General features: G+C 39.8%; 1 protein-coding gene across 4 annotated transcripts in view; it reads right to left on the bottom strand.

Moving 5' to 3' along the window:
• Nucleotides 1-606: 606 nt before the first annotated feature.
• mphosph9 (M-phase phosphoprotein 9) overlaps nt 607-21,916 on the bottom strand; it is a 34,640-nt gene continuing 13,330 nt past the window's right edge. For 2 of the 4 annotated variants that reach the window (XM_081613590.1, XM_017308024.2), the window contains exons 3-24: nt 15,779-15,926; nt 14,243-14,332; nt 13,654-14,147; nt 13,036-13,180; nt 12,842-12,914; nt 11,646-11,749; nt 10,767-10,883; nt 10,211-10,653; nt 9,124-9,273; nt 8,826-8,913; nt 8,428-8,643; nt 7,828-7,875; nt 7,421-7,485; nt 6,255-6,356; nt 5,928-6,131; nt 5,694-5,848; nt 4,339-4,611; nt 3,501-3,621; nt 3,035-3,120; nt 2,609-2,808; nt 2,234-2,302; nt 607-1,435 (exon numbers count right to left, since the gene is read on the bottom strand). In XM_081613590.1, the coding sequence (XP_081469716.1) occupies nt 1,334-1,435; nt 2,234-2,302; nt 2,609-2,808; nt 3,035-3,120; nt 3,501-3,621; nt 4,339-4,611; nt 5,694-5,848; nt 5,928-6,131; nt 6,255-6,356; nt 7,421-7,485; nt 7,828-7,875; nt 8,428-8,643; nt 8,826-8,913; nt 9,124-9,273; nt 10,211-10,653; nt 10,767-10,883; nt 11,646-11,749; nt 12,842-12,914; nt 13,036-13,180; nt 13,654-14,147; nt 14,243-14,332; nt 15,779-15,926 (3,493 nt within the window). In that variant the 3' untranslated portion in view covers nt 607-1,333. Of the gene's footprint in view, nt 1,436-2,233; nt 2,303-2,608; nt 2,809-3,034; nt 3,121-3,500; nt 3,622-4,338; nt 4,612-5,693; nt 5,849-5,927; nt 6,132-6,254; nt 6,357-7,420; nt 7,486-7,827; nt 7,876-8,427; nt 8,644-8,825; nt 8,914-9,123; nt 9,274-10,210; nt 10,654-10,766; nt 10,884-11,645; nt 11,750-12,841; nt 12,915-13,035; nt 13,184-13,653; nt 14,148-14,242; nt 14,333-15,778; nt 15,927-21,916 lie in introns of all 4 variants that reach the window. The other 2 variants (XM_081613589.1, XM_008423353.3) reach the window with 1 other exon arrangement.

Below are 21,916 nucleotides of genomic sequence, written 5' to 3'. Positions count from 1 at the left end.
TAGCCAATATAATAACATAAATTACTAGATTAACAGATGTTAATCTGTTAATCTAGTGTGTATATATATATATATAGTGAAGAGATATATATATTAACAGTTTGTTAGCACAGGTACTTTATTTAGAAATAGACCATAAGGCAGACTGCAGATAAATCCTGTTCAATTAAATTAACAATTTGCTCAAGATTTATGCGTGACCAGAGGTAGCTACTGGTAATTACTTGAGTAACTTTTGTGAACAATATTTAAGAGAAATTGTTATTTTGTGTATATAGAACATGTTCTAGGACTTTGAGTTCAGCTCATGAACAATGGAAGCAAAAACAAAAGTGCTATGTTCATATTTTTGTTCAGTGCATGTTAAAAGATGAAATATTGCCCTTTTTAAAATTTTGATTCATTTTTGTCCTGTACCCCCTTGAAGAAACGCTGCTTAGCAAAGTAGCCAATAATGGGGTACAACGTACTCACAATTCACAAATCTGTGTAAGTCACCGGTTCCCGGTTGGCCCCCATCTAGAACCGCCCATGCCTCGACCTGGAGATGGCACTTTGACAATAGTAATGCATCATTCTGAGCTTATAAATGAAATGAGTGCCAACTCTACTTCTATAAAAGAAGTTTATTGTGCAATAGCATTACAGGTCCATTGGAAACATGTCATTGTAGGAAATCGACATGGAGGAAAGGAAACGGTGCAAGGACTCCATGCACAGTGGAAACAGATGGAGACTCAGTGAAAAGGTTGGATGCTGATTTGACTGACTGGTTGATCTCCTGCTTCAGAAATGAAGTCATTCAGGAAATAAACCAACAAAAATAAAGGTTTTTCATTCAAGTAAACACATTTCCTTCAAGTTCAAAAGGTTTGGCCCAAAGCAAAATGTACAGACAATTAAGAAAAAAACAACTGATATGTAAAAACATGAATGTAATGTAAAATAATTGTACAATTACCAATAATAAAAAAGGCAGTGATGTTTAGTGCATGAATGTGTTGTGAATGTGTCTTTACATTTTAAACTCAAGCTAATTTTAAAATCTCTTCTTCATTGTGGTAAAACATCACATTATTTTTTTTTCTTCTCATGTCTAAAAAAGTAAATGACTTTACAAATCTGTGCTGTACTAAAAAATATATTCCAAAAAAAGCTCCGATATTTTCCCGACATGTAAAAAAATATCCCAGAGTAATGTTCGATCATACGTATAAAAACATGGTGAGTGTGTTCGATGTACAGGTGAGATCATGGCAAGGCGATTCTTCAGAAGACAATCAGTGCCGTTTGTCGAGCCGAGACACCGAGCTGTGGCAGAGGTCAGAGGTCGCTAGGTGTGGGCAGAAGAACGGAGGACATGGAATCGCTTCAGAGTCATCCGGATGGAGCCCAGCTCGCGGTTCAGTCTCTCCAGACGATTCTCTAAGGCCACCTGATGGAAGGAAACAGCAAAATGCTTGAAGTAACAACTTCAACCCATAAAGGAAAACGGTAAACATTGTCCTCTCCAGGTTTCAACAACTCGAATTTAAGACTTTTTAAGACAACCACAAATTTAAAATTAAGACCTGTATCTCCGCAGAAATGGATAAACTTTGTCCAGACAACTGGTGAAAAATTTGCACTTACCCATTATAGATGCAAAAAAAGCTAGACAGCTAGTAAAGTGCTCTGAGTGGCAATAGTGATGTAATGAAGATGTCTGAGGTCTACTCAAAATTTTGCCTGACAGAAAAGTTCCACAACAAAAACAAAAAACTGCATTGAATATGCGAGATTAAATATTCCTGTCAATACAAAATTTAAAACTTCTAAGTAACGTACTTAAGGCCAACTTAGTTTTTAAAAATGAATTTAAGACGTTTGAAGGCATTAATTTTGACACATGAACTTTTTAAGCAGACATGGACACCAACATATACATTTTCAGAATAAATAGATTAGATTAGTTTTAACATATTTTAAGAGTGGCAATGTATTTTATTATTGTGACCAAGATTTTATGATACATTTAATATTGTGTATAATGCTGCATAATACTGATGATTAAATTGTTCTTATGGGATTCTCAGTCTTATCCATATGCTTAAGCAAGAAAATAATTAAGTGAAATATTTCACTTATTTTTTCAATACGCTAATAGTTTCTAATGTTATTTTTAATATAATAAAATAGGAAATTAACTTTGTTTTAGGAGTAATCAGTTTATAATTGTTTTCTGGTATCTCACCTCATCTAATCGGGTCTGCAGGCTCACTCTGCCACCTGCTCCAGGCATCCTGCTCAAAGCTGCCTCAATCTGCAAACACACACACACACACACACACACACACACACACACACACACACACACACACACACACACACACACACACACACACACACACACACACACACACACACACACACACACACACACAGATAAAGCAGTGAACACACTGAAACTCATTAGATCAGAATAAAGGCAGGAGGAGGGATTGAAATGAGCGACTCTATAAACCTCTTATGTAACCGGCTGAACACGTGGTTAGAGCTGCACCTTTAAATTTATCCTTCTGACATTACAAAATAAAGAAACTATGATGCATCAGACTCTCCAACACACCTGCAGTTTCTCCTGCGTCAGTTCATCAAACAGTCTTTCGGCCTCAGTCAGTGACTGTGTTCTGTCCAGGGCCAGCAGAGCCGGGTCCTCTGAGGGGTTCGGCTGCTCGGGGCCGCCGCCGTCTCTCTGCTGCTCCCAGCCCAGCTGGGCGCTTCTGTCCAGTGGCTCCATGCGGCTGCAGGGCTCTGGCTCCTGGCGCTCTGGGAAAAAAAAAGAAATCAAAAACAACAGAAGAAGAATCTACATTTATAATCAAACACAAATATTAGGTTTTCAGAAAGGGCGGCGTTCCAAATGATTAAAGGTTTCGTTTCTCAAACAAGGCTAAAATAAATAAACATGTCCAGAATACAATAGTAGAAAACAAAATAAAGCTCTAAGCTAGCGTGTCCCGCCCACCAGGGTTTCTAGGATTTTGTGCGTTACCTTTCTCTTCTGCTGATGTGAAGTGGAGTCTCTTCCTGGGACTGCTGCTGTGGAACGAATGCTGTCTCCTGTCAGCGTGTCCATCGCTGTGTGGACAAAACGAGACGGTTTCAGTGAGCGTGTCTAAAAGCCAGCTTTACAGAGCTTACAGGAACAGAATGCAAACAGTATTTACAGCCATTTCATGATAACTTATTTGTGGACTAACCAGACAAATTGTTAAAAAGGGCAGCAACTTAACGCCTTCTGGTCAAATGCAACATCACAGGCTTTATGTAATGAAACCAACTGTTTTTGGGTTGGAATGCAGAAATGATAAAACAGCATCTTTTGCCAACTTGTTCATTTTAAATGAAGTTCCTCAAAACACTAAAATCAAACTGCAGCTGTCTTCATTTTGTATCATATCATGACGTTGCAGTCTTTCTGTCGTCCTCTGTCGCCTGCATGATGTTTCATTTCTCACCTTTGGAGCAGGTGCTCCTCTCTCGGCATCAAGTGGCCAAAAGCAGTGGAGTAGTTCTCAGTGGGGCAACGTTTAGGGCTGGACATGGCAGACAGGGGTGTGAGTAACGTCTCTCTCTTGGCTAAAGAGAAGAAGAAGAAAGGAAGGTGGAGATGTCATGACTGCCATACAAACATGCAGATTTGGATAAATGTCACATCTTGTAGTAAGATGAGGTTTCTACAAGTTTCACCAACTCAAATTAAAGACATAATGACCATTATGAATAAAATTTAAGACCTGAATCACGACAAATGTACAACAGAAAATTGCATATCCTGCCAATAAATTTGTTCATATCAACGGTAGCTGCAGCAAAGCTAGCTAACAACAAACAGTATATTAGTTGCTTGTTTTTATTAAGTCTATATATAAGTGTTTATAGCAATCAGTAAAACATTGGCATAATACAAACAAAAATAAAAAACATCCTAGGTTGAATTTTATACATAAAAAGAGCTGAGAAAATATAAAGAGGTTACAAGATATTACTGTAATAAATGTAAATTTTTTGGATTATTGGATAAAGCAGTGAGATGATATTACCAATTCAAGTCTTTCATGCTCTGTTAGTATTGAACTTTGTGATATTAGCAGCTAGCTAACAGTAGCTTTAACGGCCTCGAGTCAAAGAACGCCGTGAAGACGCCTGCGTGCGACTAAAATCAAAGACCACCACAAAATTTAAGACCTGTGATTATCACACTTAAGGCCAAAATACACTTTAAAATGTGAATTCAAGACATTTTAAGGCCTTGGCAAATAAATGCAAGATGAATGAGTCCCTGTAAGAACTTACTTGGAGTAGCAGTAGGGATGTTTCTGTGAGCAGCAGGTGGCAGTGAGGAGGACCTGTGGCCCTCGGGGGACAGACTCCTCTGAGCCCTCAGCACGGCTGCAGTCCAGTCCACTGCGCCGTGACTTCTCGGGCCCCCGCCGTCGGCCCCTGTAGCTGCCGCTCCTCCTGGTTTCGCGGCCTTCGTCTCGTCCAGAACCAGGTCGGGTCGCTTCCGGACTGGATCTTTGTGTTTCCGCTCCACAAACCCAACGGTGGCCCTCTGATGGCCAACCCCTGCAGACACACAAATAAATTAAATTATACAGACTGAGCAGGTAGCAGCTGTGTTTCCTGCACCAAGTGAAATAAAAATTCTGCAGAAATACTGTTGGAAATATTTGGTGCATTTCAGGATGAAAAATGAACCAAGTGTCTCCAAGACAGTTTTACTTTTATTTCTATGTAGAAAAATACAAGAAGTTACATTGTTTACAGTGACTTTAAAAACTATTCATACACTGTAAAACGTTCCATTTTTTAACTACAATGTATTTTAATTAGACGTTATCTGACAGGCCACCAAAAAAGTGGCTCAATATTTTTTTCTTTTTTAACCAGTGAAAATCTGAAGTGTGTTTTGTTCTCTTTTGGGATCTCCGCAATTATTGTGAATTTATAGACGTTTGCTTTTGCAAAACAGCTGAAGTTCAGTCAGATGGGATGCAGAGCATGCATAAATGTCAGTTTTCAAGTTTTCCCATTGATTCTCAATTGGATTTAGGTCACGACTTTGACTAGGCCGAGAGTCTGCGACCTGCAGCTCCAGAGCTACGGTCGGCTCTTAATAACTTTGGACAAGATTGATAAAGAATGGAGCAACGTTTGAACATTTAAAGATAATAAACAAATGCTAGTTTGAATAGTTTTTTATGTCTGTAGTTTAAGGAATATTGATCAGAAGTACTTTCTTTTTTTGTTTTTAAGTTGTAAATTGATTGTTTTGAGACATGTTCTGTGATATTTCAACATTAAATTGAAAGAAAAAAATTTATTCTCTTCCATGTAAATTTATTTCAAAACCTAGAAACAAAAAAACAAAAAATTTTTCTTTCATCTAAAACTCAAAACAAATTTTCTAGAGTAGATGTAAAAAAAGAAAAGAAAACAAAACCCAGCTATTTGATATTAGTAAGTAGTTCAAAACCGATGACAACATTCCTGTTGTAGATATTTTTTCTCTTTCTTGAAGGTGACGTAATATTTGTGTTTCTAAATGAGTTTTATTCCACTGGGCTGAGGGAGAAAATGGCTCTTTGGACTGAAAAGGTGGCAGGCCCCTGAGGGTCCCTGTGCAGCTGTGTGAGTGTGGGGCTCACAGGGGGCCCGGGTCTCCGTGGCTCTTGTCTCCTCCAGCTCGATCAGGGCCCTCATCATGGGCGTCAGGGGGCTGGAGCCGTCTCTCCACCCGGCGCTCTGCTCCTGCTGTCTGCTCTGAGGCAGAGTCTGCTCGCACTCAGGCGGAGACGCACACCTGCACACCAGAAAGCAAAACGTTCACACTCACGCTCAGGTCCGGCTTTAACGCCGTGCTCCCGACTCTAAACACACACCTCCAGCTGCTGCCAGAGGAAGAGGCGTCCGCAGACAACTGGTCATTTATCGGGTAAGGAGATCGCTTGTGAGGGTTTGATTGACTGGTTTGAGTTAGCTGGGAGTTTCTGCCGCCATTCAGTTGGTCAGACCTCCTCCAGGTGACGTCCGGCTCTACTTTACCTTTGCTGGGCGACAGCAGCAAGTCGGGATGGTGGAAGAGACTGCAGACATATTCAGGACAGTCATTCACTCTGGTTAGTAAGTACGTAAGTGTTACAAACTTTTCTCCTCTCAGACACTGAAACGCTGCGGCTTTAACTGTGAACAACATTTGAAGAGCTCACCCTGCCCCTGAAGGCTGGGCGTTACTGTGGGGGGGGTAGCGGACCCGGGCCTGGTTCTCGTGCTCCAGCTGCATCACCTGGGACTCCAGTTTTGAGATGACTCTGGGAGAGATTTACAGAGATGGATGTGGTCATGAATACAGCAGGAAACACCCTCAGGTAATCTGGGTTTATGTGTGGGGAATGACGCGAGTAGAAAAGTATTTGGTAAAAAGAATACTCCAGTACTGATTAAATGGTTAAAATAAAATAAAAAAATCAATCAAATTAAGTCATCAGATGGACCAAAACATAATGTGATGTGGAAACTTTGGTGTTTTAAGGACCAAAATGAAATTAATTCATATTAATAACATAATCACAAAATAACAAAAGCTGCATTCCCATTTACCACATAATTGCATAAATTGGATTTACAAAAATAATTTTGCTTAGTGGACACAAGCCTATTTAGAAATAAAACTAACTTTTTTCGATAAAGTTTTTGCGCTACGTTGAGGTGGATTTTAGATTTTATCAAAATGAGGGTAATTTGCAAAACTGCAATGCAAACTATTTTCATGTCATACAAGTCATGTGATCAACAACCGCATGTTACTACTGGAGGAAACGACAAAGACGACAATAGGAAGTGGTAGTAAAATTAATTTTGAATGAATTATGTGAACAAACTTACCGATTTTGATTACCTCTCTTATTTAATGGAAACACTGCAGTGGAAAATTGTTTTTTTATAACATGAGTGGAAATGGACAAAGGTTTGCAAACATTTGTAATGAAAATGCGGCTGAAATCAGGCAAAAGAGACACTTTTCCAAATCAGTTTCTTTAAATACAAAATATATGAAACCTTAATGAAAACTACAGATGTGTGCCTGGTGACTATTTTGGTTGAAACATTATTGTTCTTCATTCAGTGAAGTTACTCAAAGGGAACAGAGTATACAGAAATGTTACTTGAGTAAGAGTAGCGAAACGTCATAATAAAATTACTCAAGTAAAAGTAAAAAGTACAAGGAAAAACACTACTAAAACTACATTTTTTCCAAAAAGTTCAAATGTAGCTAGTTACTACCTAACTCTGCATACATCTTAATTTTGTATAAGTCAAAATTAATTGGATTATATATATTTTTAAAAGTTACAAAATCTAACCAGTATGTTACCTCTTCAGCTCAGATATCTGATCGTTTGCATCAACTAGCTTGCTCTCTGCTGACACCAGGTTGTTCTGTAGGAACAAAAACAGAAGTAACACATGAAGTTAGCTAAATGTGACTTTACCTTTGTGGAACTTAATGTCATGTTAAAGGATGAGGTTTGTAATGAGATATACAAGACAGATTACATTAAATCTGCCTGGCTGCATCACTATCACATGACCAAACAATACCACATAAAACCCAAACAAACAGCACCATTATGGAAATAAACATCAACTATTATTATTAGTCCTGTCTCACTTATGGGATTGATGCCAATATTTAAAAAAAAAAAACCAAACAAATATTGGCTGATACTGAGGTTGTGAAGGTGTGACATAATGTTGCAATACCTGAGGAAATGACTTTACCTTTGCTGCTTCGTGTTCCTTCATCAGAGAGTTGTATTCCTTCAGTAGCTGAGGGGAAAAAAGTGAAGTGCTGTAAATTATGGCTGCCAGTTAACAGTTGTACAAAAAAACTATTAAATTCTTCCAGTGGTGTAAAAACTTTATTTTTTTCTGACTTTATCAAACATTTCTTATTCAGGGTATCACTGAACTTCACATAGTAACTGTATTTAATCATATCTTCACATTTATTGATATTTATTGATGCTCCCTCTGAGCAAACAGTGGACAAAAAAAAACTAGTAAAATTAACAATTACCTCAAACATGGTGGTTATGTTTTTGGAAACAAATTCATATATTTAAATGAAATATCAGAATTCTTATCAAAATAAAAAGAAAATGATCACAATAATAAAATACAATAAACGCCCACCTTTAATATTTACTCAATAATTTAAAAGAAAAAAAAGGTTTTTGATTTGAAAATGTTTATTTTGTTACTATATATCATTTACAATTAAATGTGATTCATTTCTATTAACCCTGCAGTTGACTCAATCAGAAGTTTGCTACTGTTGTTTGCATGATATCTGATCTTTATGGACTCTGTCAGACTCACATCCTGCAGCATCTTGTACTCCCTCTCCCTCCTGGCCTCCTTGTCATCTGCCTCCCTACAGGTTTTCTGCGCCGCCTCCTCCAGCTGACGCACGCGGCTCTTTAAGCGCGCTGCCTGGCCGTCTTTCTCTTTGGCTGAGCGTTTGCTTTCCTCCAGCCGCTGCTGCAGGGAGTTCACGGTGGCTCCGGCCACGGCGTAGCGCTCCGGCCATTCAGCCTGCAAAAACAATTCACTCATATTCAAAAGCTGCCCAAAGACAATGCCTGAACATCGGCGTAGCTTCCTCTGTTCGGCCTGCTAGCTTCTTGCTATTTCTGCTTTGCTTGTTTAGGAAATTATGATAAGTTCCCTCAAGGTAAGGAGCTGCAAATGTTGTATGAAAATGTTTTTGCAGATACCAGGTGTTTCTCCAGCAACATGTTTGTTGCCTCCAGTTCCTGGATGCGACCTGTTGTCTCAGCCAGAGCTTTTTCTAGATGTCTGCACCTGCAGATAAACAAAAGGATGAATAAAATGAATCTAAACTGTAAACATTTATCATTAACATTGCTAATCCCTTTTTACATGTTCTCAAATGCATCTAAAAAAAAATTCTACTTTTGGCTTTTGCTCGTTTTTCTGGCTATTTTATGTTTCTGCTGACTTTATCTGGTTTGCAACAAGGCTAAAAACATGGCCGTGTGAAAGACTGCAAACCTCTCTGTAAGGGCCTGATTGCTCTTCTCTAGATCCTGAGGCAGATCTCGGAGTTGGAGTTTGTCTCGTAGGATCTGGATCTCAGACTCGTAGTAGGCTTTCAGATCAGCGATGTGTCGCGAGTGTTTCTCTCTGAGGTTCTGCCGCAGTCTGGGGGAAAAAAGGGAAGGAAAAAAGGAAACTTAAAGACACTTTCATGTTATAACAAGGCGCAAAACTTATTAAAGCAAGAATTTTGTACCCAGTTATACCAGAAACCTTCATGTTATAACAAGACAAGTTTTATGTCTTGCAATTACAACAAATATAAGTTTTACATCTCACTTTAACGAGAAACTTTTTCTTTATGTTAAGATTTTAAAAAACGCTCTTCTGACCGTTTACAAACTTAAAAAGGCAAAAGAAGGGATCACTGTGACCTTTTTTATTTAAATGAGAACACATTTCATTTAAATAAAGGCTGATAAAACAAAACTTGTTAAAATGAGAAAACCTTCTCGTTTCAATGAATTTTGTATCTCGTTACATCCAGAAACTCTCATGCTACAGCGACAAAACTTCTGAAACCAAGAAACTTTGCTTTAACGAGAAACTGTCAGAGAGACAAGATTAAAAAAACACACACCTCTTGACATATTTAGGCTATAAAGAGACAGAAAACTCATCATGACAATGTTTTCTCGCTTTTGTGTCTCATACCCAGAAACGTTTACGTTATGAAATATAAAACTCGTAAAAATGAGAAACTTTGTCGTTATAGCAAGACATATTTCTCACTATGATGAGAAATTTTTTCTATAGCAAAAATATAAAAATACACCCATGACAGTTTACAATCATAAAAAGGCATTCCCCTGATGTGTCTTATTTAAAACTGGGAACATATTTTGATTATAACGAGATATAAAACTTGTACAAACAAGAAATATTCTCGTTTTATCGCTATAACGACAAACATTTTTTCTATAGCAAGTTACAAATACACGCTCCTCTGATTGTTTACACTCAGTGCAAGTTTACAAACTTGGTGACTGCTGAAATCAGGCAGTGAATATTTTCTACAAGGCGTCTGTAACATCAGACTCACAGAGACAGGACCACGGGGTCCTCCAGGGACGAAGCTCTGTCCATGTGCGGACTGACTGATGGCGGTTGCCCGGCTCCAGGGGCGGCGCCGGGCTTCAGGGTGCTGGTGTGGGTGCGGCTCCCCTCTTCCTCGCTGGCTAACAGCGCACTCGCCCTGCGCTGCTGGATGCTTTCTCTGACCGCCAGTGACGGATTCCCTTGGGAACTTTGCGTCTTAGCAGGAGACTGCCCAGCAGCTGAAGCGCTGGACACGTCAGAGATGCAGTCGGTGTCTCCAGGATGGGGGCTGCCCTCCACCATGCTGTCGGGGGTCATGGAGGTCCCCAGTCTGGGGTAGGGGTGGGGCGGAGGGGCAAACAACGGGCTGCTGAAGTGAGAAGGTGAAGTGAAGCCAGATGTTCGATCTGACTGCTGCGTGCCGGCCGCCGGATCCAACGTCAGCATCTTAGCAACGGAGATATGAGGTTAGCAACGGAGCAAGTCAGAGAGTTTTCTACAAAAGTCAAATGTTTAGAAGAGGCAAGAACAGATTTGGGTCTCTGAATGAAAAGACAAACCTGTGGTGACAGAGGGCTGGATGCGACAGAACCTTCCCAGTCGGTTTGTTTACAGTCTTTTTGTTTGTTCTGGTAGATTTCTCTGAGGGACAGCCGCGGCTCCTGGGATGGAGTTTGCTGGAGACACACAACAATCCTCAGCATCCTCGACTTTTTCACAAAAACATCGTCATTGCGACGTTTTTACATCCGTTAAGGATGTAAATATAAACTGAGTAAAAACATATGAAAAGTTTTGAAGTGCTACAAAGTACACTAATCATCTTTATTTCACTTGTTTAGCTACAAAACCAGATATAGTTATGATTAACAAAGTATTTTTGAATTTGAATTGAATCATTGTCTTCTGTTAGCAATTGCTACACGAAAATTTGCAAGAAAAAAAAACTTGGAAATTTCCAAGTATCAAAAGTCAATCTTTTTTCTTTTTTTACTTTTGAAACTCAGAGATTATCAAGTTTTTTCCAGAAAATTTTCTCAGATTAATCTCAAAATTTCGGTTTTCTTCTATAAAATTTTCAACTTTTCAAACTGAAATTTTCTTGGGTTTTTTAAATTGAATTTCTGAGATTAATCTCAAAATGTATATATATTTTTTTCTAAAATCTTTTTTTTTGCCTCTTCCCTAGTTTTCCTATGTACAACGGCCCTGATAGCTGTGGTACATAGAACTGATGTAGAGATCTGAATCTTCTTTATCTGAAAGTGTGTTTTGGCGCCACCTTCTGACTGGTACCATTATTGTCTCCGTCAGCACATGCAGTCAACATCTGAGCGTCATGCGGCTCTTTGACAGGGCAGAAACAGACGTCGATGTAGGACAGCAGGGCGGACTGGGAGGTTAGAATTTGGCCGTATGTGACTCAGCTGGTGACTCACAAGACTCATGGAAGCCTCTTGCAGAAGGAGATACGCTCCGCTGTCAAAGCTGTCCGGAAGGGGCCGATACAGATCGCACTCGTTCAGACGCCAGTAAGTCAGACCTGAGACAGACACAATGAAAAGTCTGTAGAGCGCTTTTTGACATTATTCATCCATTCATTTGCATGTTTATTGGCGTAGTGTAGGCCACTACGCCAATATAAACATGTCAGTGTAGTGGCCTGACACTACACTAGTTGAAGTTCCAATAACTGGAACTTCAACCAGTTCCGGTTATTAGTGTGTCGCCAAATTACACAGTTCAATCCTGCAAAAATTCACGCAAAAATCAGACCTCCACATTACTTTGCAGTAATGTGAGTTCAAGGTTTTCTGCAAGAACGGTTAAAAAGTGTGAGCTTAAGTGATAACTCCAACCTGCAGGTGGCAGTGTTTTCTTTTACGACACTGTTGCGTCTTACTTGGTGTCAAGTTATAGTCCGCAATCGATACAGCAAGCAACAAAAAGTCACATTTAACGTCACACATATGTGAAAATATTGCAAAATTCCTTGCAAATATTTTTTTAAATATCAGAAAAAAATGTGACAAATTCTGGACAGACTGAACAATGTGAAAAGATTTTCAATATTATTTTATTTTTAAGAAATACTAATCAAATGCAGATTATTATTCATGGAGTCTGCAGGAGACGCAGAACGATCCTCAGCTTTTAATTCAACTAGTGACAAATTAGCTAAATTAATTTGTCATTAGTTGACAAATTAATTAGTTGACTGGCCAGAATAAATTATGGCATAACCGGCCCTTTAAGATGATTTATAACCTCTATTTGGCCCAAAATGAGGATGAGTTTGACCTCCTGGTGGGGGCCAGTCTAAAGTACTGAGCCGTACTATAAACCGTAAATACACTGAGCATCACTGTTGATCTGAAAATATATCCATGAGTCACACTGCTACTGCTGCTCTCTACTGACCTATAATATGATCATTAATGAGATTTTATTCAGTGTCAAAGGAACATGAGACTGCTTTTAGAATCAAATCAAAACTATCATTATCAGACAGTGTGAAATATTATTATGGTCGCCTCAGGAGTGTATCAATAACTACAGAAGATGAAAACTAAAGTGCATGGTTTCCTTTGGCCTTGTCTTTTCTTCTTTTTTTTAATCAAAGTCTGTGAATTACCTGAAGCCTCTGACATCAGGCTGTCACTGCGCCGCAGCGGGAAAGAGCTGGATGACAGCCCGGCCGATCGATGCTGCAACACAACAGAGATAAGTGGATGGGACTCAGGAGCAAGAAAAAAAAAATGGCTAGAGCAACCAAAGCGGACAAAACTACTACAAATGTTAGTCCTAGAAGGTGAACTGTTAAAATACCTGGTCATGAGAATCTGGTTTCTCCAGCAGACTCTGCTTGCTGTGAGGTAACTCCTGGTAGTCTGGGGTTTGTGCTGTGCCGATTCCTGCCTTAGTCTTCCTGGCTCTGAGTTTCTGCCTCTGGGCCCAGGAGGTCAGCTGCTGGCTGCTGCCAAAACGACGGAGAATACACTTTATTTTTAACTAAAAACATGCTACTTCATTCTCCATTTCCCCAATCTAACAAATAAAAGATGAATTCCATAAAATGATGCAGGTACAGCAGCAACACGTTGATATAATAGTTTCTGGCACATTCTGTGATAAACCTAATTTCAACCAGTTCCAGTTATTAGCATGAAGAAACCTGCCCACATGGAGCTCATGCATCCTGTGGTCATTTACTGGCCTCCACAGTTGGAAGCTGCAGCTCATAGGCGGAGCTTTGTCCTTGGAGGCAGGCCTAGGCCCCCCTCAACCGTTTTGCACAGCTGAACGGTTACCACGAGACATTAAAGGATTCAAACATGCATTAAAGAATCAAATCAAAACTCCAGGAGTGTTTAACACTGATGTAAAGTGCTAAAACATAAACTTTCCATGACGCTGCCCTTTTAACAGGTTCAAGTTTGGACAAACCTGGATGTTTTCTGCTGGTACACAGATGGAATAGGTTCATTGACGGCATTGGGCCGCTCACTGGAGAAGTCCTGCTGGTACTCTGCCAGAGTCGTCTGCATGTCTTCCTGGAGGATGCTGGTCCACCTGTGCTTCCGCCCTGCGTTGCCGTCCTCCCCATCTTCATCAAGAGTCACCCCAGGTTCGAAGCCAGTCTCCCACAGTGTTCCGTAGCCGCTGCTGAGTACCGTGGTGGTCCGCTCCTCCCCCTGGTTGGTGGTCTCCAGCCCAGGAGGCGGAGGAGACGGGGTGCTGAAGGGTGTGAGGACGGGGGCTCCCAGGCTCTCGTTGTCACTTGGCACGTTTTTTAGAAGCGGCCGTTCACTGGAGATGATGGAGAAGATGCAGTCTTTAGCGTCCGGGGATGTTTTGGTGATGGAGGGGAACTCCGGCTGACCGCTGCTAGTCTGGCGGTTCTGGAGCTGAACCAGGGCCTTAATCTCATCCTGAATCAACTAAACAAAATAAAAAATAAGAAAAACAAGACATTTAAATAGGAGACGAAAAAATCCCATCACATGAAAGCATACGTTAGCATACGTTTGGTTACCTGTATTTGGCACTGATATTGTTCTTGCTGAGCAAGTATTTGCTCTTGGTATTGTTTTTCAACCAGCTGAAACAAATGCAACCATCGGCCCTGATGAAGACAAAAACCATTTGACAATCAGTTTGCAACCTGAACTTTTAAACTGTTAATCTTGTTTAGTGTTAATATTTCCTAACTTCACAGGTGATCAGCTTCTAAAGTTTTCCCTTGTAATATTTTAAGCTGCCACTTCATCCAAATGCTCTAAAAAGACCAAAATGTCTGGCAAACATCGTTAGAAGCCAAATTGTAAGGAGCAACTATTGCAATGGAACGATAAACCAGTTAGAATTCAATTATTTAGAGGAAGCAGAAAAATCTGATACGGGTTTGTTTTCTATGACGGTCTGTTGAAAAAAGGAGGAGTACGTTTCTGCTGAAAAACTCAAACATTTGGTGATTAGATCTCAGAAATTGTCTTGAAAAGCAAGACAATTTCTGAGGTTAATCTCAAAACTAAATTTGAGATTAACCTCAGAAATGCTCAAGAAAAAAAAAACATGGAAATTTCTGCGTTTCAAAAGTCAAACATTTTTCAAGTTTTGAAACAAAGTTTTTTCAAGAACATTTCTGATATTAATCTCAATACTTTTTTTTTCTTACAAATTGAAAATTTCTGCATTTTTTTCTGATGAATTTTCAACTTTTGGTTGATTTCCTTGATTTTTCTAAAACAAATTCTGAGATTAATCTCAAATTCTTTTGTGTTTTGGTGGAAATTTACACCTCATTTTTATTCCCCATCTACAACGACCCTCAGACACTATCGTAGTTTTCACACATTAACACTGAGGAAGTCATTTGGATTTAAAATCTCCAAAGTTGCTATTCACATTACTAAGATCTCTCAGCACCGTAAGATGTCTCCGTTTCTGAAAGCAGGTGTTGGGACTCTTTGTTTTGTGTTCATATTTTAATGTAATGCATTTGAATTCCTCTGCAATATTAACCAACCCTGGATCTTCATGACATGTTATTAGAAGGCTGGGCAAAATAACTTAATTTATTTTTGCAAACATCCTTTTTCTGTAAATATTAATTAAAACGGATATCAGTGGCAAAATCATAGAGCAAAAAAGGGACTTGTGAATGAACTCCATTAGCAGCTCGTTCCCCCAGACACCGAGTTTAAAGGGATAGTGACCTGCTAAGAACAAACACTTCAGGTTGAACTGAACTGCGTCAGTGTTTCCCCTGCGCGTCACTTCCTGTGTATGAAAACATCAGCTGCAGTGTGGTGCTGTGCCAGTACTATGGGCTCTCTGCAGATGTGTGTGTGTGTGTGTGTGTGTGTGTGTGTGTCTCCAGAACTGACAGGTGCGATCCACAGAAAAAACTTAAAGTGACAGCTCAGAGACGAGGCTGTCGGCTGCAGAAGAACAACTGCTAAAGCAGCAGATCCTGGCTTCACTTCAGACAGCACCAGCATGTGCTTAGGACCTCATTTACATACTGTCTGTGTAGTTTTATCTTTCAGGCTGCGTGATTAACTCCCACCTCACAGTCCTTCCAAATCTCAGGATCTGTTTCTCCGCTGCTCTGAATCTCCTGCACCAAGGCCCTCAGGGTCTCCAGGGAGCTCGGGTTGATGAACGGCAGGGTCTTCCCATGCTCAAATGCTTCGTCTGTGTTCAGACACAGGTTCCTGCGACAACATTGCACTGAAATTACTTATAAGATACGGGCAAACAATGTAAAAAAGAGACTAAGGCTTTTCTGGTCCGATTTTTTGGCAAAGATTTACCGTATTTTCCGCACTATAAGGCGGACTGGATTATAAAGCGCATAGAATAGACGCTACAGTAGAGGCTGGAGTTGTTGTTTTTTTCTGGAAAATTTCTGATATTAATTTCAAATTTCCAAAGTTTTTCTTGAAAATTTTAAACTTTTCAAACTCAAGAGTTTCCTTGTTCTTTCTAGAAATTTTCTGAGATTAATCTCTAAATTTCAAACTTTCTTGGCAGAAAAATACACCAAAAAAACTCTGTGTGACTACACATAGGTATAAATATATACTAGTATTACTGGTGCAGGTAAAAAATAAAAATAAAAAATCTAGAATGAATATACAAATAATAACGTATTGCTAAATGTACATAAGAGGGACCAATAAAAACAATATTTAACTGTTTATGACAGTAATAATATTGAACCTAGCTTTTTCAGACAGTCTGTGAGGATTACTGGTGTTGAGCAATCTGACGGTCAATGGGGGGTCACTAACATTATACGTTTCCTTTCATCTCACAATTATATGCCATTTTGTGCTTATCCTTCACATAAAGCACCAAAAAAAATAAATAAATCAAACGCCTATGGTTGCATTGTGGCAATATGAGAAAAAGTTTTCCAAGGCACTTTAGGTGATTTTTTGTTGAATTTGTTTTGGTTTTTTTTTAAACAGCTGCAGTTTCACAACTGCAAAACTTGCTTCACAGCTCACGCTACAGTTTACAACACGACTTTCACTTCCTTCATTACAAATTAATGCAGCTCATGACGTTTTCCGACAACATTAATATGAAACAGGAAATAAATAGTAGAGATGTGCCAATCAGGTTTTTCCCTGCCGATTCCGATTCCCCATGAGGGCCGTTCACGGCCGATAACGATCACCATTATTTTTTTAATCATAAGCTCTACCGGTTACATTATGTGGAAAAAGGAACCATGAATTCACCTTAATTTAGACAAAAACTTGTTTTTAATAACTTTTTCCAGGAAAAAACGAAACAAAACAGGCCTTATGCAAATTGTACTGCTTTCGGTAATACTATCTTTAACAGACTGAAAACATATGAAGGCTCTGAAGAGGCTAAATAATGCAAAGAATCAAAAATAAAACCTCTCAACATTGCCAAAAAATTCAAGTGTAAAACTTAACATTCAAAGGCAAATACAGGATTCATTACTGTAGTGGCGATTGTTTGTTAAACCAAACATCCAACAAAGTTCCATTAAGCCACTGAGGCACTGGATTCAAGTCTCTTTAACGCAGGCAAAAGAAAGTTCAATATACAAACGTGTAAGTTGTTCTTCATTATTTATTTCTTAACATCTTTGCAAAGGAAAACAATTACAGAGATAACTTTTCCTTCTACCTCTCTTGCACTGTTAAACCATAGGCCCCAAACCCAAATGCCTGTTGGTCCTTTACCAGGCTCCTACACTTATAGAAAGTGGACCAACCCACCTCACTTCCTGTTTGCTTAGAAAACAATAATAATAAAACAAAAGATAAATAAAATCAACAATTATTAACCTACAAATAAGTTCTGTAAATAATACAAAAAATATAAATTTAAGGATAAGCTAACAAAATTCAAATGGATAAAGAAAATAAAGAATAAATAGCTCCAACACTCCGGCCCCTAATTGTGGATAATATCACAATTATTTTAACAAGGAAAAGGAGCTATTCTCTCAAACATGCTCTTGATTCCTCAGGGTGATGCTTCCAGTAGCAAAATTAGTTTGGTCACAGGTCTTTCCAGGACACTGGTCTTTGTTTGTAATTGCACAGAACGCACCAAGCCTTTGGCATCCTGGTTTACACTCAAGACTTTGGCCATCATCCATGATCCTCTTGGAGCTGTAGAGTCTGCCATTAAGACAACATCTCCAGGAATGAGACATCTTTTAGTTCTTGTCAATTTCTGTCTTTCCTGCATCAGAGGCAAGTACTCAGAAAGCCATCTTTTCCAGAACAGCTCTGCCATGTATTGCACGGCTGGTGAAACAAGTGAACATAACTCCATACCTTTTCAGGAGACTTCTTCCTCTTTTAACACTTACAGGACCAAAGTAATCCACTCCAACATTTGTGAAAGGAGCGGTGTCAGGCAGAACTCTTTCTTCTGGCAGATCTGCCATCTTTTGTTCAACAAACTTTCCTCTGTTACGTCTGCAAACAACACAGTGAGAGATTATTTTTCTGGCAGCTGAATTAGCATTTATGATCCAGTAATTTTGTCTTAATCTGGACAACATATGTGCTCTTCCTGCATGTCCCAACTGTTGATGAATATGGCGTAAAATCAGTGTAGACACATACATATCCTTTGTTAAAATTGCAGGATGCTTTGCTTCAACAGGCATGGCTGTTTTATTCAACCTGCCACCCACTCTGAGGACCCCAGCATCTAATACTGGGTCGAGTTTGTATAGAGAACTTCTCTTGGAGACTGCTTTAAGGCCACTGGTGATTAAAGCCATTTCAGTTGTAAATTTCTGTTGTTGTGCAAACTGAATAATAGATAGCTCTGCCTTGGATAAGTCTTCAGGAGTCAGATTTTCTTTCTTCAGAGTCGTCTTGAATCTGTCCATCTGCTTTTCTAGTTCTTTCTTTTGATTTTCTGGATCATTTTTATTCAGGTCTGCAGCAGCAAACTCTTTCCTTTTCTGTTGCAGCAACATCAGAATGTTTTTCAGCTTTAGAAACCAGGCAACAGAGGTTTTAAGTTTTGTCCAAGATGAAAAATAATGAATCAGATGGTTCGCAGCATTTTGTGATTCCTTCACAACAACACTTACTGTTAGGTCCTTTTTGACCTCTGGGTCATCTGCAGGAATTGCATGGTGATCCACATCCAGTTTAGGCCATTCCTCTTCTGATCTGTGGAGAAATTCTGGCCCATTTATCCATCTCCTGCATCTGAGGAACTCCTCAGCTCTCAGGCCTCTGGATGCATCGTCTGCAGGATTCTCCTTGGAGGAAATGTATCTCCACTGATTCACATCTGTTGCTTCTCGGATGACAGAGATTCTGTTTGCAACAAAGGTGTGAAATCTTCTGGTTTCACTGGAGATGTATTTCAGTACCGTTGTACTATCAGTCCAGAAAACAGGTTTTTCCAACTGTATCTGCAGCTCCTTTTGCAGCAGTTTATTCACTCGGACAGCAAGAACAGCAGCTGTCAGTTCCGACCTGGGGATTGTCGTTTGCTTCATAGGTGCAACTCTTGCTTTTCCTAGAATGAAAGCAACATGTGAGATGTTATTCTTTTCCAGTTTTAGATACGACACTGTTCCATAGCCATCTTGACTTGCGTCAGAGAAATGATGGAGTTGTGCTTTGTCTGGTTTCTGATGCAGCTTGGTTTGATGCAACGCTCCACTTTAAAACTGGATATCAGCTGGAGATCCTCCAGCCAATCAACCCACTTTCTAGACAGAGAATGGGGAATAACTTCATCCCATTTCAGATTTTGTCGACAAAGTTCTTGAAGCAACAGTTTAGCTGGAATACTGAAGGGAGCCAGGATTCCCAAGGGATCGTACAGTGAGCTAACCACAGACAAATGCCCCTTTTGGTCTGTGGGCGGTCCTGCACAGACGTTCTGAACCTGAACTCGTCTGTTTCAATGCTCCACTGTAAACCCAGTACTCTCTCAACTGGAAGTTGGTCTTTGTCCAAATCCAGATTCTTGATTTCTGTTGCTCTCCTCTCCTCTGGGATTGACATGAGCACTGTGCGACTGTTGCTGACCCATTTGAAAGTTTGAATCCTCCTTTAGAGCAGAGGTCTGTCAGCCTCTTCACCGTGTGCACTGCATCTTCTTCTGTGGGAACAGATTTTAAACAGTCATCCACATAAAAGTTATTTCTGATTATATCAATCACTTCAGCTGGAAACTGTTGTGAGTTGTCAACGGCAGTTCTTTGCAGAGCATAATTGCACAGCTGGGAGAAGACACTGCTCCAAACAAATGAACCAACATCCGGAACTCCTGTGCAGGTTTTGATGTGTCGCCATGACGCCACCACAGGAACGGAGAAAGTTGACATGTTTTTCAGAGACATAAACTTGGTGAAACATGGCATCGATGTCTGCTGTTAGTGCAACAGGCTCTTTTCTAAATCTGATGAGGACTCCAACCAGAGAGTTTGTGAGGTCGGGTCCCTGTAGAAGCTGACTGTTCAGTGATGTTCCTTTATAAGTTGATCCACAGTCAAATACAACTCTCAACTTGCCTTTTGTGGGATGATGCACTCCATGATGCGGGATGTACCACAATTGTCCATCAACTTTCTGTAACTCCTCTACTGGTACGGCCTCAGCATGTCCTTGTTGCAGCATGTTGTTCATACATGCAGTGTATTCCTCCTTGTACTGAGCATCCTTTTCAAATCTCCTCCTGAGGCTCTGGAGGCGCTGCTCTGCAACACAGATGTTATTCGGCAAGCTGGGACTTTCACTCCTGAAAGGTAAGTCAATGTGATAATGACCTCCAACAAGTTTTGTTGAGTTATTAACAATGTTCATGAAAAGCAGATCCTCTCTGGACATTTCAGTTTTCTCCTCTGATGATTTTTCATTAAAATCATGATTGTACTGTTTGACCAGCATTTCTTTAAGATGCTCAACAGATATCCTGTTGGCTGTTACAGCAGTGCAGACATTTTATTTTGCTGTTGCTTCTAGTGTGCAGGGGACCATTTATGACCCAGCCAACTTTAGTTTTTACAGCATAAGGTCCACCATCCACACTGTTTATCACCTCCCAGGGCTCTAAAACGTTTGAAGCATCAGTTCCTATCAGTAGCTCCACATCTGCATTGATGTTATGAAGCTTAACGGGTTAAGATGAGGCCACTGATCAATGTCTTTCTGCTGGGGAATATTCAATGTAGAAACTGGCATTGTACTTTGAGTCAAAACATCTGGTAGCTCTATGAAGTCATTTGTTTTCAGACCAGAGACTTCCAAACCAGACAAAACTTGTACATTAACAATCTTATTTTGACTCATTGTTCTCAGCAGAATATTTGTCCTTTTGCCCTTTAAGTTCAAACTTTTGCCAGAGTTTCTGAACAGAACGTACCTGAACTTCCTGGATCAAGAACGCATAAGTTTGTACAACTTTGTTGCTCTTTTGACTTTTAACTTTAACTGCAACAATAGAAAAACAGCATCGTCGTCATGACCGGCCCCAATATGCCCACATGTCTGAGTGGTTGCAGTTGAGAAGTTGACATGAGACCTTGTTGTCTGTGGGGTTTGTTCTGTAGAGGCTCCTGGCTCCTTTAGCTCTATGTGAAGAACCCCTGGATGCTTTGGTGACACACGTTGCAATCCAAACGACTCCTGCAGTCTTTGCTTGTGTGACCAACTTTCAGACAACCGAAACAAATCCCTTTTGTTTAATGAAGGTCAACTTGTCCCGATGCATTTTAGCTTTGAACTGCATACAGTTTTCCAACAGATGATTTCTTTGTGAACAAAACAAGCAGCTGTAAAGAGCAGTAGACTTGGTCTTGTTTTCAGCTGAGTGAGTCCTGGCTTCTGGAATTGTGCTGACATTAGTGGCAAAACTGCTTCCTTTCTTCCTTTGCTGCTGGAACTTGAAACTTTAGAGTTACTCCCAGTTGGTGGTCTTGGATGTTGCCAAACACTGGATCTGATGCTACTTTTACTTCTTTATTATAAAAGCAACCAGATCAGTGAACAATGCTCTGTGGCCATTTTGCTCCTGCAGCTCATAAGCAGTAACTCTCCATTTTTCCCTCAGTTTATATGGGAGTTTCAGTACAATTGTTCTCATATTTGAAGGTAAGTCCAACTCTCTCATGTAAACAATTTGTTGTGTTAGATTTGAACATCCTTGAAGGAAAAGAGAGAATGTTTGAAGACTT

The sequence above is a fragment of the Poecilia reticulata genome, chromosome 12, assembly GCF_904066995.2.
Source record: "Poecilia reticulata chromosome 12, P_reticulata-male-v2, whole genome shotgun sequence".
NCBI lineage: Eukaryota > Metazoa > Chordata > Actinopteri > Cyprinodontiformes > Poeciliidae > Poecilia > Poecilia reticulata.
This window is presented reverse-complemented; position numbering and strand designations above follow the sequence as displayed.